The sequence below is a fragment of the Heterodontus francisci genome, chromosome 1 (genome assembly GCF_036365525.1).
Source record: "Heterodontus francisci isolate sHetFra1 chromosome 1, sHetFra1.hap1, whole genome shotgun sequence".
NCBI lineage: Eukaryota > Metazoa > Chordata > Chondrichthyes > Heterodontiformes > Heterodontidae > Heterodontus > Heterodontus francisci.
This window is the reverse complement of record NC_090371.1, coordinates 73,663,206-73,679,958: the sequence shown is the minus strand read 5'-3', so window position 1 is coordinate 73,679,958 and position 16,753 is coordinate 73,663,206. Positions and strand designations below refer to the sequence as shown.

At 47.5% G+C, this 16,753-nt stretch overlaps 1 protein-coding gene across 4 annotated transcripts in view; it reads left to right on the top strand.

Moving 5' to 3' along the window:
• ubap2a (ubiquitin associated protein 2a) overlaps positions 1-16,753 on the top strand; it is a 162,403-nt gene that overhangs the window by 55,146 nt on the left and 90,504 nt on the right. For all 4 annotated transcript variants that reach the window (XM_068031699.1, XM_068031689.1, XM_068031672.1 and 1 more), the window contains exons 7-9: positions 6,306-6,363; positions 10,648-10,742; positions 10,843-10,895. In XM_068031699.1, coding sequence (XP_067887800.1) covers positions 6,306-6,363; positions 10,648-10,742; positions 10,843-10,895 — 206 coding nt within the window. The remainder of the gene's footprint in view (positions 1-6,305; positions 6,364-10,647; positions 10,743-10,842; positions 10,896-16,753) is intronic.

Genomic DNA, 16,753 nt, shown 5'->3' with positions numbered 1-16,753 from the left:
TGTGGAGGGAGGGAGGGAGTGAGTGTGGAGGGAGGGAGGGAGTGAGTGTGGAGGGAGGGAGGGAGTGAGTGTGGAGGGAGGGAGGGAGTGAGTGTGGAGGGAGGGAGGGAGTGAGTGTGGAGGGAGGGAGGGAGTGAGTGTGGAGGGAGGGAGGGAGTGAGTGTGGAGGGAGGGAGGGAGTGAGTGTGGAGGGAGGGAGGGAGTGAGTGTGGAGGGAGGGAGGGAGTGAGTGTGGAGGGAGGGAGGGAGTGAGTGTGGAGGGAGGGAGGGAGTGAGTGTGGAGGGAGGGAGGGAGTGAGTGTGGAGGGAGGGAGGGAGTGAGTGTGGAGGGAGGGAGGGAGTGAGTGTGGAGGGAGGGAGGGAGTGAGTGTGGAGGGAGGGAGGGAGTGAGTGTGGAGGGAGGGAGGGAGTGAGTGTGGAGGGAGGGAGGGAGTGAGTGTGGAGGGAGGGAGGGAGTGAGTGTGGAGGGAGGGAGGGAGTGAGTGTGGAGGGAGGGAGGGAGTGAGTGTGGAGGGAGGGAGGGAGTGAGTGTGGAGGGAGGGAGGGAGTGAGTGTGGAGGGAGGGAGGGAGTGAGTGTGGAGGGAGGGAGGGAGTGAGTGTGGAGGGAGGGAGGGAGTGAGTGTGGAGGGAGGGAGGGAGTGAGTGTGGAGGGAGGGAGGGAGTGAGTGTGGAGGGAGGGAGGGAGTGAGTGTGGAGGGAGGGAGGGAGTGAGTGTGGAGGGAGGGAGGGAGTGAGTGTGGAGGGAGGGAGGGAGTGAGTGTGGAGGGAGGGAGGGAGTGAGTGTGGAGGGAGGGAGGGAGTGAGTGTGGAGGGAGGGAGGGAGTGAGTGTGGAGGGAGGGAGGGAGTGAGTGTGGAGGGAGGGAGGGAGGGAGTGTGGAGGGAGGGAGGGAGGAGTGTGTGTGGAGGGAGGGAGGGAGGGAGTGTGTGTGGAGGGAGGGAGGGAGGGAGTGTGTGGAGGGAGGGAGGGAGGGAGTGTGTGTGGAGGGAGGGAGGGAGGGAGTGTGTGTGGAGGGAGGGAGGGAGTGAGTGTGGAGGGAGGGAGGGAGGGAGTGAGTGTGGAGGGAGGGAGGGAGGGAGTGAGTGTGGAGGGAGGGAGGGAGTGAGTGTGGAGGGAGGGAGGGAGTGAGTGTGGAGGGAGGGAGGGAGGGAGTGAGTGTGGAGGGAGGGAGGGAGGGAGTGAGTGTGGAGGGAGGGAGGGAGGGAGTGAGTGTGGAGGGAGGGAGGGAGGGAGTGAGTGTGGAGGGAGGGAGGGAGTGAGTGAGTGTGGAGGGAGGGAGGGAGTGAGTGAGTGTGGAGGGAGGGAGGGAGTGAGTGAGTGTGGAGGGAGGGAGGGAGTGAGTGAGTGTGGAGGGAGGGAGGGAGTGAGTGAGTGTGGAGGGAGGGAGGGAGGGAGTGAGTGTGGAGGGAGGGAGGGAGGGAGTGAGTGTGGAGGGAGGGAGGGAGGGAGTGAGTGTGGAGGGAGGGAGGGAGGGAGTGAGTGTGGAGGGAGGGAGGGAGGGAGTGAGTGTGGAGGGAGGGAGGGAGGGAGTGAGTGTGGAGGGAGGGAGGGAGGGAGTGAGTGTGGAGGGAGGGAGGGAGGGAGTGAGTGTGGAGGGAGGGAGGGAGGGAGTGAGTGTGGAGGGAGGGAGGGAGGGAGTGAGTGTGGAGGGAGGGAGGGAGGGAGTGAGTGTGGAGGGAGGGAGGGAGGGAGTGAGTGTGGAGGGAGGGAGGGAGGGAGGGAGGGAGGGAGGGAGGGTGGAGGGAGGGAGGGAGGGTGGAGGGAGGGAGGGAGGGTGGAGGGAGTGTGGAGGGAGGGAGTGTGGAGGGAGGGAGTGTGGAGGGAGGGAGTGTGGAGGGAGGGAGTGTGGAGGGAGGGAGTGTGGAGGGAGTGTGGAGGGAGTGTGGAGGGAGTGTGGAGGGAGTGTGGAGGGAGTGTGGAGGGAGTGTGGAGGGAGGGAGGGAGGGAGTGTGGAGGGAGGGAGGGAGGGAGTGTGGAGGGAGGGAGGGAGGGAGTGTGGAGGGAGGGAGGGAGGGAGTGTGGAGGGAGGGAGGGAGGGAGTGTGGAGGGAGGGAGGGAGGGAGTGTGGAGGGAGGGAGGGAGGGAGTGTGGAGGGAGGGAGGGAGGGAGTGTGGAGGGAGGGAGGGAGGGAGTGTGGAGGGAGGGAGGGAGGGAGTGTGGAGGGAGGGAGGGAGGGAGTGTGGAGGGAGGGAGGGAGGGAGTGTGGAGGGAGGGAGGGAGGGAGTGTGGAGGGAGGGAGGGAGGGAGTGTGGAGGGAGGGAGGGAGGGAGTGTGGAGGGAGGGAGGGAGGGAGGGTGGAGGGAGGGAGGGAGGGAGTGTGGGAGGGAGGGAGGGAGGGAGGGTGGGAGGAGGGTGGAGGGAGGGAGGGAGGGTGGAGGGAGGGAGGGAGGGAGTGTGGAGGGAGGGAGGGAGGGATTGTGGGAGGGTGGAGGGAGGGAGGGTGGAGGGATGGAGGGAGGGTGGAGGGAGGGAGGGAGGGAGTGTGGGAGGGAGGGAGGGTGGGAGGGAGGGTGGAGGGAGGGAGGGAGGGTGGAGGGAGGGTGGGAGGGAGGGAGGGAGGGAGTGTGGAGGGAGGGAGGGAGTGTGGAGGGAGGGAGGGAGTGTGGAGGGAGGGGAGGGAGGGTGGAGTGTGGAGGGAGGGAGGGAGTGTGGAGGGAGTGTGTGTGTGTGGAGGGAGGAAGGGAGTGTGTGTGGAGGGAGGGAGGGAGTGTGGAGGGAGTGTGTGTGTGTGGAGGGAGGGAGGGAGTGTGGAGGGAGGGAGGGAGTGTGTGTGGAGGGAGGGAGGGAGTGTGGAGGGAGGGAGGGAGTGTGTGTGGAGTGTGTGTGGAGGGAGGGAGTGTGTGTGGAGGGAGGGAGTGTGTGTGGAGGGAGGGAGTGTGTGTGGAGGGAGGGAGTGTGGAGGGAGGGAGGGAGGGAGTGTGGAGGGAGGGAGGGAGGGAGTGTGGAGGGAGGGAGGGAGGGAGTGTGTGGAGGGAGGGAGGGAGTGTGTGGAGGGAGGGAGGGAGTGTGTGGAGGGAGGGAGGGAGTGTGTGGAGGGAGGAGGGAGTGTGTGGAGGGAGGGAGGGAGTGTGTGGAGGAGGGAGGGAGGTGTGTGGAGTGTGTGTGGAGGGAGTGTGTGTGGAGGAGGAGGGAGTGTGTGTGGAGGGAGGGAGGGAGGGAGTGTGTGTGGAGGGAGGAGGGAGGGAGTGTGTGTGGAGGGAGGAGGGAGGGAGTGTGTGTGGAGGGAGGGAGGGAGGGAGTGTGTGTGGAGGGAGGGAGGGAGTGTGTGTGGAGGGAGGGAGGGAGTGTGTGTGGAGGGAGGGAGGGAGTGTGTGTGGAGGGAGGGAGGGAGTGTGTGTGGAGGGAGGGAGGGAGTGTGTGTGGAGGGAGGGAGGGAGTGTGTGTGGAGGGAGGGAGGGAGTGTGTGTGGAGGGAGGGAGGGAGTGTGTGTGGAGGGAGGGAGGGAGTGTGTGTGGAGGGAGGGAGGGAGTGTGTGTGGAGGGAGGGAGGGAGTGTGTGTGGAGGGAGGGAGGGAGTGTGTAGGGAGGGAGTGTGTGTGGAGGGAGGGAGGGAGTGTGTGTGGAGGGAGGGAGGGAGTGTGTGTGGAGGGAGGGAGGGAGTGTGTGTGGAGGGAGGGAGGGAGTGTGTGTGTGTGGAGGGAGGGAGGGAGTGTGTGTGTGTGGAGGGAGGGAGGGAGTGTGTGTGTGTGGAGGGAGGGAGGGAGTGTGTGTGTGTGGAGGGAGGGAGGGAGGGAGTGTGTGTGGAGGGAGGGAGGGAGGGTGTGTGTGTGGAGGGAGGGAGGGAGGGTGTGTGTGTGGAGGGAGGGAGGGAGTGTGTGTGTGTGGAGGGAGGGAGGGAGTGTGTGTGTGTGGAGGGAGGGAGGGAGTGTGTGTGTGTGGAGGGAGGGAGGGAGTGTGTGTGTGTGGAGGGAGGGAGGGAGTGTGTGTGTGTGGAGGGAGGGAGGGAGTGTGTGTGTGTGGAGGGAGGGAGGGAGTGTGTGTGTGTAGAGGGAGGGAGGGAGTGTGTGTGTGTGGAGGGAGGGAGGGAGTGTGTGTGTGTGGAGGGAGGGAGGGAGTGTGTGTGTGTGGAGGGAGGGAGGGAGTGTGTGTGTGGAGGGAGGGAGTGTGTGTGTGTGTGGAGGGAGGGAGTGTGTGTGTGTGTGTGGAGGGAGGGAGTGTGTGTGTGTGTGTGGAGGGAGGGAGTGTGTGTGTGTGTGTGGAGGGAGGGAGTGTGTGTGTGTGTGTGGAGGGAGGGAGTGTGTGTGTGTGTGTGTGGAGGGAGGGAGTGTGTGTGTGTGTGTGGAGGGAGGGAGTGTGTGTGTGTGTGTGGAGGGAGGGAGGGAGTGTGTGTGTGTGTGGAGGGAGGGAGGGAGTGTGTGTGTGTGGAGGGAGGGAGTGTGTGTGTGTGGAGGGAGGGAGGGAGTGTGTGTGTGTGGAGGGAGGGAGGGAGTGTGTGTGTGTGGAGGGAGGGAGTGAGTGTGTGTGTGTGGAGGGAGGGAGTGAGTGTGTGTGTGTGGAGGGAGGGAGGGAGTGTGTGTGTGTGGAGGGAGGGAGGGAGTGTGTGTGTGGAGGGAGGGAGTGTGTGTGTGTGGAGGGAGGGAGGGAGTGTGTGTGTGTGGAGGGAGGGAGTGAGTGTGTGTGTGTGGAGGGAGGGAGGGAGTGTGTGTGTGTGGAGGGAGGGAGGGAGTGTGTGTGTGTGGAGGGAGGGAGGGAGTGTGTGTGTGTGGAGGGAGGGAGGGAGTGTGTGGGGAGAGGGAGGGAGAAGGAAGGAGGGAGGGAGGGAGAGAGAGAGACCAAGTACGCTCCTGACAGAAAAACATCTATCCGGAATACTGCGCATCGCTACAACAAATGTTGGGCAAACATTGACTACTTCAAGCAAAAAATGCCAGTGTTCTCACTAAACCAGTGTCTTACATAGTGAAGAGAAAGTAAGTCAATTAATTAGTCGTCTTATTTAAGGCTTCTTCACAAAAATGGACATTTTTTGCCATTTTGATCAATAGTAAAATGAATTTTAATGCCGTTATCTTTCTGAAGTTGTCTCACCCGCCCCCCCATGTAAGACAAAAATTGTAATGTGGCTGCCCCATGTGGAAAGGTTGCACAACGCTCCTCTGGACCGTTCCAGTCAGTTCCACTCACCTGCTGTATCCCTGCAGCCCTGCAAGTTCATTTGCCTCAAGTGCCTATCCAATTTCCTGTATGAAATGATCTTGTGGGGAAGATGCCTCTCTGCATGTTGTTATGGCCATGTGGTGAGGGTGGTTCCCACTGTTAAATTTCCAACTGACAGCAGCAAGTGGTTTTGTTGAATAGACAGCGACAGATTTTCTAGTAGGTTTAAAACAAAAGATTAACTATTCATTGAACAATATTCATTCCTGAAATTGTCGCAACTGCACCCCCATACGCAGTCACTTGCGCACACACACTCAAGGAGAGAGAGAGAGTGGAAAAGAGATAAGTGGTTTGAAGTGAGATAGATGTTTAGGGTTCATGGTAAACCTTTTGAATCTTCTCAAAAGTCAATTTCTCTTTTAAAGTTGCAGGCCTGGGTTGTTGGTAGATTTTTCTGTTGGTTCAGATTTCAGTCTGGAGACGGTGATTAAGTTCTCTGCTGCACAAGTTGAAGCATAGAATTCACAGCAGGGAACCTTATTTGGCTTTTGCTGGAGATCTCCGCTCTCAGCTAGACAGGCTTTTGGTGATGCAGTTCTGATTCTCTGCCTCTCTCTTCAGAGAGTATTTTAAGGTAACATGGTGCTTGTCTTGGGAAATGCAGATCCTCCTCACTGTGATGACCAACAATGGCCCAGAGTGTGGCTACTTGACACTTTCTTTGTTTTCGAAGAACCCATGCAATTCAAAAATGTCTCGATGGATTCTTCAGGATGGGTGTAATTGACACTTCTTAGCTTGGAATGTATCAGTTTGTCCTTAACAGACAGTAAGACAGTTTAAATATACAGGCCCAAGTCATTTGACCTTCAGCCATTTTGCAGCATATTGCCCCATTTTTTTTAAAGGGAATATCTATTTTTATAGCTCTTCAGTTTGGGCTTTGTATTTTCCATCGCTGCACTTCATCTGAGCATGACACTGTTCTTATAGGGTCATTGATATAAGGGGTAGAGCCAGAACATGGACTCAATAAATCAGATCTCTATACCTTGGTACACCCTTTTTGAATGTTCAACCAGGTTCAACATTTGAAGAGCACCAATGGTGCAATCCCTGTATATAAGTGCTGGATCACAGCCTGTGGAAATTTGGGACCATGGAGTTTATCATGTATTCTTAATTGCTATATTTTTTAATTTGCAGGATTAAGTGGGCATAGCAGAGGTAGGGGAGGAGGAAGATTTTCAGCACAAGGCATGGGGTAAGCATCTCAAAATGAAGTAGATTTCTGAACTGATTATTTGCTGGAAATGCTTGAATTGAATGCTGTATTATTCTAGATTTGTACTACAGAATTGACTTTGCATTGCAAAGTTTTTAGTTAATCTAGTATAATTCATTATTGTTATACTAAGGCTGGAATTGAAACCTGTGTTGTCACTTAGGTGCAACATGCTGCAAGTAGCCACCCTCTGTACAGAAAGGTATAAATTAAAGGCATCTTACTTTGCACTGGTGGAGCTGTGATTTTTTTTTGAGTGCATTACTATTCCCATAGTAATGCAGAAGTTGGACCTTGATTTTATCAGCGGGGCTGAGTCGTCAGGCAGCAAGCTGCGAAATGGTACTGGATGAGCGTACAGCATGACCCAGTGTTCCTGATGTTGATACTTCTGGATTAGTAGTCAGGCTGTTCTGAAGTGCTGACCATCAGTGCCGGCCAAACATGGTGTGCTCCTTCATCAGAGCAATAAGCTGAAATCTAAAAAGGAGTATTTCCATACAAGAAGAAAAGCAAACTCGTGTTGTTTGCCCAAAGTAATTCCCTTTCCTCTTGATTTCTTAAAATCATAGAATTGTACAGCATCAAAGCAGGAAATTCAGCCCACAGATCATGTTTTCTCTACTGAAGCTATCTAGTTTAGTCCCACTTTACACATTTCTAAATGTCCCATCAGTATTCCATTTTTATATGGTGACTTTAATATACGTCAAAAGGTGCTATGAGGGGCTGTGGAATAAAAGTGAAGAGTTAGTGAGGTATAGGAATGGACAACAAAACAGACCAAGACATGAGGGAAGAGATTAGAGGTGCTGAGTCAAATATAAGTTTTGAAAGTTTTCAAAAAGTGAGGTGGAGGGGTTTAGAGAGCATGTTCCAGAGAACTATTACATTTCCTTTTTATAAAGTTTTGTTTGAAGGTTGCTGCTGCAGCAGTGGATGTTTGCAAAAAAAAATGCTGTAACTTCTGTAAAAATATTTTGTTATGGTCCCCACCACTTATAATGTCCAATGTTTAAAACTTTCAGTCGTATATCAACCAATAGGTGATGACTGTTAACTATTTGCATTAACGTCAATCTTAAAGGTCACAGTTATAGCACTTTAAATGCCCCGTTTATTTTGGGCAGACACAAGTGTACTTCCTTTTTAAATTAAGGTGGAAAAATGAGTATCAATTTATGCTCCCCAATAAGCTCTATTTATTGGGTTATATTTGTGGCAATATTTTTGTGTCTTACAAGCGAGCTCCACTATGTAATAGAGAACTCATTGCAGGCATGTAGAACCTGCTACCCTGCGTTAAGCTTGAGTGCTACTTGATCTGATGGCTGACGCACAGATCCTCATTTTCCTGGGTCTCTCTCCTCTGCAGATTGTTTATTTATTGTGCAGTTGTTAGTGGAGCAAATCAATGTACCTGCTCTGGGTTACAGTCCTTTGTCAAAAACATTCATTCTATCGCTCAACAATATTAATACACAAAACCTACTGTTTTCCTGGAAAGTTTCCAAAAAAGAACAGCAGTGCAACTGAGTTTATTAATCCCACCACAATATATTGGTCATCACGTAGAGCAGGCAAGTCGTGTTTGCAGTAAAGCATCCACAATCAGCTGTGGGGTCTGTTTAAATTTGTGTCTGGAATTACTGTCTCTGCAAACAATAGAAACAGTATCTCATTAGTTGTAGTGGAGAGAGGGGAAATGGTTTTAACTTCTCAAGTCACTCTTTAACTGATTTTCAGCCCAAATGACATCATAGTGTATTTTCTCCATTGCTATTATATTCCTATAATTAGGTGCCCATGTTTGTGCACAATACTTTAGCTGTGGTCCAAATAAGGATGAGCAACTTTTTACCCCTGTCTTTTTTCTGCCCACCAATTTTTCAATTCTCTTGTGCAGTATCTCATCAACTCTATTTGAATATCCATATAAACTGTTCTCCTTTAATTTCTTAAGAACTTGAAGCACAACCTGAAGCTAAGTTAGCCTGCCTGTATATCATTGCACAAGTGACAGGCACTTCAGTAAGATTAACATAACTTAGAGTCTGCATACCCCGCAGCTGAATTTATCTTGAAATTGACTTTGTTTTAAATATGAAATCCATGCTGACTGGCTGTCATTTTTCACTAAAAGCTTGATAATTTCATTTCATATTATAGACTAGTAATTTAGCAACAATTAAATTAAGTCTCCATGTCTATAATTGACTTTCCTATTACCAGTTTCCTTTATTGAAGTGAGTGGCTACATTTGATGTCCTTCAGTCCCTTGGCACAATTTTGCTTTCTGCAGTTTTGGAAAATTATAGCTAGACTGTGTTTCTTCAGTTTGCATCTGAGGATCCCATCAGGCTCCAGTAACATATGTACCTTAAATTTGAGTAACTTTGGTACTGCTTGGCTAAATGTGAAAGTGAGGCTGGCAAGATAAATATAGAGGAGTGAGGTCTTTCAGCCCATCTAGCTTGTGAGACCTATAATCCTCTCTCACTTTCTCTTGAGTGAGTCCAGAGATTTTAGCCTCCACTCCAGAAGACAATTCCAGTTATTAATCTGATTTTTTCCCCCTTTTTAAATGTACCTCATGGTGTAGCAGCAAACGTTGACATGGAAAGAGGATTGGCTAGCTAACAGGAAACAGAGTAGACATAAATGGGTCATTTTCTGGTTGGCAAGATGTAAAGAGTGGTATGCTGCAGGGATCAGTTCTGGGGCCTCAATTTTTTACAATTTATGTAAATGACTTGGATGAAGGGACTGAAGATATAGTTGCTAAATTTGCTGATGACCCAAAGTTAGGCAGGAAAGTAAGTTGTGAAGAGAACATAAGGAGCCTACAAAGTGATATAGATAGGTTAAATGAGTGGGCAAAGATCTGGCAAATGGAGTATAATGAGGGAAATGTGCAATTGTCCATCTTGGCAGGAAGAATAAAAAAAAAAGCTCATTATCTAAATGGTGAGAGATTGCAGAGCTCAGATGCAGAGGAATCTGGATGTCCTAGTGCATGAACCGCAAAAGCTTAGTATGCAGGTTTAGCAGGTAATTAGGAAAGCTAATAGAATGTTTATATTTATTGCAAGGGGAATTGAATACAAAGGTCGGGAAGTTATGTTTCAGTTATACAGGGCATTGGTGAGACCACATCTGAGTACTGTGTACAGTATTGGTCTCCTTATTTAAGGAAGGATGTAAATCTGTTGGAAGCAGTTTAGAGAAGGTTTACTAGACTAATACCTGGAGTGAGCGGGTTGTCTTATGAGGAAAGGTTGGACAGGCTAGGCTTGTATCCGCTGGAATTTAGGAGAGTAAGAGGCGACTTGATTGAAACATATAAGATCCTGAGGGGTCTTGACAGGGTGGATGTGGAAAGGATGTTTCCCCTTGTGGGAGAATCTAGAGCTAGGGTTACTATTTAAAAATAAGGAGTTGTCCATTTAAGTTAGATGAGAAGTTTTTTTCTCTCGGAAGGTCATGAGTGTTTGGAACTGTCTTCCTCAAAAGACAGTGGAAGCAGTCTTTAAATATTTTTAAGGTAGAGGTAGATAGATTCTTGATATGTAAGGGGATGAAAGATTATCAGGGGTAGGCGGGAATGTAGAGTCGGGGTTATGATCGGATCAGCCATGATCATCTTGAATGGCGGAGCAGGCACGAGGGGCTGAGTGGCCTACACCTGCTCCTAATTCGTACGTTCATATCTTTTTTAAATCAAACAGTGGATAAACTGTAGATAAACTGGGGACAATGAAAATGTTGAGAAAACTGCACATTTTACAACACTGCTATTAATTTCTATTTGAAGTATATTCAACTCTGCACTGAATTCCAGTGAGAACATTTGGCTCTTCATGTGCAACCAAAATATGTTTTGGCTTTGTCATCTTTTGTGGAAATCTTGAATATCTCCACCTCATCAATCTGAGCTGATCAATGGTTCTTCATACATGCAGTCTAAATTGCTGAAATAATTTGGAAGGCGTGATTTCTTTTCTTTTGCCCCCTACCCTCCCAAAAAATACATTCTGCCACTTAAACACAAAATTTGACCTTGAGTCTAAACCATTTACAAGTTGGATCTGGCCCATCTCATTCAAACTGACTAATGTGTGCTCATCCTTAACTGACTCTTTGCAGGGTTAAACTGCATTAGTGACACAAAATTGCTTCTTTTGCAATTGGTTGTCAAACAGTTCAATTTGTTTCATTCTGTAAATACCTTTTGAATTCACTTAGTATGTCTCAACTGTACAGAACCTTCAACCCAACAGACTACGCAGATTCTACAACAAATAATGGTTTGGGGGCAACATCTGAAATGTGGGAATCGAGCCAAAACGATGCAACGGGTAGGAAAATGTCCACTGAAAACATGTTATGCCTTCCAAATTTAGCCAAATTTATAGAATCGTTTTGTAAAGTAACTTTTTTTCCATTCCTGTTTTCCAGGTGCTTGGCAGAATTCCATGGAAGTCTGGGTTACTGAAGACTGGAATGAAGATGTAAGTGTGAGAGACTTGTATAGGAATGCTGTATTTTTCGAGCATTTAAACAAGCACCTGTGCTGTTTGTAGAGCACCAGTTAACAAAGTCATGGGTCTGTATTATGGCAAATGGGCCAGTGTAGTATGCTAACTCTTGCCACAAGAGCCAATATTGATAGTTACTCCAGTTGTGTTGCACTTTCATACTGATTGTCCACAAATTCATTATTATTTAGCAGTGCATCAACAAGTCTTTCTTTCGTTCTATTAGTTGAGTTTTTCTACTGCATGCATGGAAAAACCTGAGTTATTGGAGATGCAATTCAATCTTGTAGCAAGATTAGTACTCTGTAGTAAATTTAGTTCTGTTGAGAAATGTGCCACTGGATCTGCAACAACTGTTGCATATGTCTTGTGATGTGGCACTGTCATCAGCAAAATCCATTTTGAGGTAGTTACACTGTCTTTAATCCAAGTATATCATTGTTGAATAAACTCGTTAGCCAGTATGCTAATGACTTGTGACAGAGCTGCTTGTTTGTTGGGGTTAGGGGAAAGTAATTAAGTGACACCAGGCTGTTCATCTCCAGTGCCTGGAGTGTGGCACTCCTGTCTTTTATGCCAAAGTACCTGAAGGCTATATTTGCATTTGGAGAATCTATAAAATTAAATATGGTTTTTAATCCAAATTGTGCACTTCCCAATAACTTGTGTAATTGTCAGTTTTATCTGGAGTGTATACAAGTTGCTTTATAATATTGTTAGAAATAAAAATACTTGATATAGTAATTTCTTTTCCCAGTTGGTTCCTGGAGACCATGCCGTTAAAGTAAGTCCAGGAATCTAGAAATTGCAAAAGTAGTGTGAAAACGCAGTTTTCTAATGCCAGGAGTAATTGAATCTTGGGGAAAGTGAAAGTACTAGTTTACGTGAAGTCGTGAACAGTTCAGTACATGCTTCTGTTTTTTTGTTAAACACTCTTGGGTTACTGAAGAATACAGCTATCGTTAAGGATCTTTGATAAACTGTAATGTATGTCAGCACCTTTGTTGACGTGAAATAAATATGAATGTCACTCCACTTCAAATTGCATAACTGATCTATCACACCTACAGCTAGTTCCAGAAAATCTTTAGGTATCTCAGACTCTATTTGCACTTGTTCAATGGGATAAATCATTGGCTGGTGTATTTTTAAGCCAGTAAAGTATTTCTCATTCCTGTGATGATAAACTGATATTACTTCGCTGTCTCTCATTTTGAGCCCCTGACTTGAAATGCCTGTGATTTATTACATATCTAAACTATACAAATATATTACATGGTCATTAATTATTTTTGTTATTGGACCTCCATTATGATAGACACTACAAAATGTGTCTAATGCTTCTGTATTTGACGGTTATGATATAGTTGCAATTACGGAGACATGGCTGCAGGGTGACCAAGGATGGGAACTGAACATCCAGGGGTATTCAATAATTAGGAAGGACAGGCAAAAAGGGAAAGGTGGGGTAGCGTTGTTAGTAAAGGAGGAAATCAATGCAATAGTGAGGAAGGATATTGGCTCAGAAAATCATGATGTGGAATCAGTATGGGTGGAGCTAAGAAACACCAATGGGCAGAAAATGTTGGTGGGGGTTGTCTATAGGCCCCCATACAGCAGTGGAGATGTAAGATATGGCATTAAACAGGAAATTAGAGATGCATACAATAAGGGTAATCATGGGTGAATTTAATCTACATATAGATTGGTCAAACCAAATTAGCAATAATACTGTGGAGGAGGATTTCCTGGAGTGTGTACGTGATGGTTTTTTAGACTAGTACGTTGAGGAACCAATTGGAGAATAGGCTATCATAGACTGGGTATTGTGCACTGAGAAAGGATTAATTAACGATCTTGTTGTGTGGGTCCCTTGGGGAGGAGTGGCCATAACATGATAGAATTCTCCATTAAGATGGAGAGTGAAGTAGTTGAATCCGAAACTAGGGTTCTGTGTCTAAATAAAGGAAACTACAAAGGTATGAGGTTGACTATGGTAGATTGGAGAACTTTACTAAAAGGGTTGATGGATAATATTTAAAGTACGTGTGCATGAATTACAACAATTATTCATTCCTGTCTGGAGCAAAAATAAAACCGGAAAGGTGGCTCAACCATGGCTTACAAAAGAAATTAGGGATAGTTGCCAGAAAAAGCAGCAAGTCTGAGGATTGGGAGCAGTTTAGAATTCAGCAAAGGAGGATAAAGAGGTTAAGCGGGGGAAAATAGAGTATGAGAGTAAACTTGTGGGGATCATAAAAACTGACTAAAATCTTCCATAAATATGTGAAGAGAAAAAGATTAGTGAAGACAAATGTAGGTCCCTTACAGTCAGAAACGGGGGAAATTATAATGGGGAACGAAGAAATGGCAGAACAATTAAACACATGCTTTGGTTCTGTCTTCACAAAGGAGGTCACAAATAACCTCTCAGAAATGTTAGGGAACCAAGGGTCTGATGAGAGGGAGGAACTGAAGGAAATCCGTATTAGTAAAGAAAAATAGTACTAGGGAAATTAATGGGGTTAAAGGATGACAAATCCCCAGGGCCTGATAATCTACATCCCAGAGTACTAAAGGAAGTGGCCCTGGAAATAGTGGATGCATTGATGGTCATCTTCCAAAATTCTATAGACTCTGGAGCAGTTCCTACAGATTGGAGGGTGGCAAATGTAACCCCAGTATTTAAAAAAAAAAGGAGGGAGAGAAAAACAGGGAATTACAGACCAGTTAGCCTTACATCAGTAGTGGGGAAAATGCGAGAGCCTATTATAAAGGATGTGATAGCAGAACACCTGGAAAGCATGAACGGGATTGGACGAAGTCAGCATGGGTTTACGAAAGGGAAATCATGCTTAACAAATCTACTGCAGTTTTTTGAGGATGCAACTAGTAGAATAGGTAAGGGAGAACCAGTAGATGTGTTGTATTTGGATGTTCAGAAGGCTTTTGATAAGGTGCCACATAAGAGGTTAGTGTGCAAAATTAAAGCACATGGGATTGGGGGTAATAGATTGAGAATTGGTTGACAGATAGGAAACAGAGAGTAGGAATAAACGGGTCTTTACCGGGTGGCAGGCATTGACTAGTGGGGTACGGTAGGGATCAGTGCTTGGGCCCCAGCTATTCACAACATATATAAATGACTTGGGTGAGGGAACTAAATGTAACATTTCCAAGTTTGCAGACGACACAAAGCTGGGGGGGTGGGAATGTGAGCTGTGAGGAGGATGCAAAGAGGCTCCAATGTGATTTGGACGAGTTGGGTGAGTGGGCAAATGCATGGCAGATGCAGTATAATGTGGATAAATGTGAGGTTATCCACTTTGGTTGTAAAAACGGAGATGCAGATTATTATCTGAATGGTGATAGGTTGGGAAAAGGGGAGGTGTAACGAGACCCGGGTGTCCTTGCGCACCAGTCGCTGAAAGCAAGCATTCAGGTGCAGCAAGCAGTTAGGAAAGCGAATGGTATGTTGGACTTCATTGCAAGAGGATTTGAGTACAGGCGCAAGGATGTCTTACTGATGAGACCACATCTGGAGTATTGTGTGCAGTTCTGGTCTCCTTATCCGAGGAAGGATGTTCTTGCCATGGAGGGAGTGCAAAGAAGATTTACTAGGCTGATTCCTGGGATGGCAGTATTGACGTATGAGGAGAGATTGGGTTGACTAGGTCTATATTCACTAGAGTTTAGAAGAATGAGAGGGGATCTCATAGAAACCTATAAAATTCCATCAGGACTAGACAGGGTAGATGCAGGGAGGATGTACCCAGTGGCTGGGGCGTCCAGAACTAGGGGTCATAGTCTCAGGATACAGGGTATGCCATTTAGAACTGAGATGAGAAATTTCTTCACTCGGAAGGTGGTGAACCTGTGGAATTCTCTACCGCAGAAGGCAGTGGAGACCAAGTCATTAAATATATTCAAGAAGGAGATAGCTATATTAATGCCAAAGGGATATAGGGAGAAAGCGGGAACTGGGTACTGAATTAGACGATCAGCCATGATCTTTTTTGAATGGCGGAGCAGGCCCGACGTGCCGAATGGCTTACTCCTGTTCCTATTTTCTATGTTTCTGACTGTGGCACATTAATACTCCTTGACTTCTCTGCAGCTTTTAACTTGATTGACCGCACCATCTTGCCCATTGCTTTTTATTTCCTTGTCCAGCTTGGCTCCACTCCTACCAAATTGTAGCCAGAGTATCTTCAGCAGTGGCTTCTCTTACCATCCCTGCACTGTTGCCTCTGGAGTCTCTCTCTGTTCCCCTACCCCCAGAACAATGGTCTGCTCTTACTCGTCTACAGGCTCTTCATTGGCAACTTCATCTGCAGACATAAGGTCAGATACAATATTGATGTGTCTCAGCTCTACTCCTCTACATCCTCCACTAAATAAGATAGGAAGATAGAAAGAAACTTTTTCCCTTAGCGGAGGGATCAATAACCAGGGGACATAGATTTAAGGTAAGGTGCAGGAGGTTTAGAGGGGATTTGAGGAAAATATTTTTTCACCCAGAGGGTGGTTGGAATCTGGAACGCACTGCCTGAAGAGGTGGTAGAGGCAGGAACCCTCACAACATTTAAGAAGTATTTGGATGAACACTTGAAACGCCATAGCATACAAGGCTACGGGCCAAGTGCTGGAAACTGGGATTAGAATAGTTAGGTGCTTGATGGCCGGTACAGACACGATGGGCCGAAGGGCCTGTTCCTGTGATGTATAACTCTCTATGACTCTATAAATTGTCAGATTGCTTGTCCCGCATCTAATACTGGATGCACTGCAATTTCCCCCAAACTTACGTTGGGAATACTGAAGTCGCCATCATCTGTCCCTACCACAAACGCTACTTGTGCCACCATTTCCACCTCCCTTTCAACTGCCATCTGAGGCTGAACCTATTTGACTCCAAGTTGAGTTTCTAACTCCCTATGCTCTCTATCGCAAAGACTGCTGACTTCCACTTGTCTCTGTCTCCTAACAGTTCATCTGTTGCTAAACCACCCTAACCCCATCCATGTCTTCGTCAGTTCTAGGTTTGACTATTCCAATGCTCTCCTGGTTTCCTTCCCATCTTCCCTCAAATTTTTAGCTCGTGAAAAACTCTGCTGCCCAGATATTCCACATGAGATGGCATTCACCTATTGCCCTATCATCGCTTAACTATCTTTGCTGTCTATTATATGCGCATCCACCCCCACGCCTTCAAATGAAAATTCTCATTGTGGAGTGTATTGGTACATTTCTCAGCACCGTATTTACACTGAGTTTTAACCTAACTTCATACCTTGATATGTTGACAACTATACAGCCACACTGGGGGGATAAAACCTATTTTGGTCATTGGTAGAAGATTGGGGCATGTGCCTTCTAGCTTTAAACTCAAGTTTCAAGGACCCAATTTTATTAGTGAAAAGTAGGGGAATGACCTTAAATTGACTTTGACCAGCAATTTCTTTGCTTTCAAACCTGAATTACTAGAATATGCTCCAAGGTTGCACTTAACCTGACATGAATGTGTAGGGATTTAGGTGTTTGTTTAAATCCTATACTTCTGTGCTAGGTGATATTTGTTCATGAATACTGAGCTAGTGGTTATCCCATGACTGCTGCTTTTGTTGCTGATGGTCATCTTGGAGACAAAAAGAATGTATGAGCTGTGTGGAATTTAAAGTGAGGCTCGAAGCTGCTGGGGGAGGAAGTTTTAATTGGATGGTTATCTATAGGGGTGGTGTGCAGAAAAGGAGTCAACAGTTGTCCTTTGGGATGAAGAGTTATCTAAAAAACCAGCTGCAGTGAGGCATGTTGATGCTCGATCTGGTCAA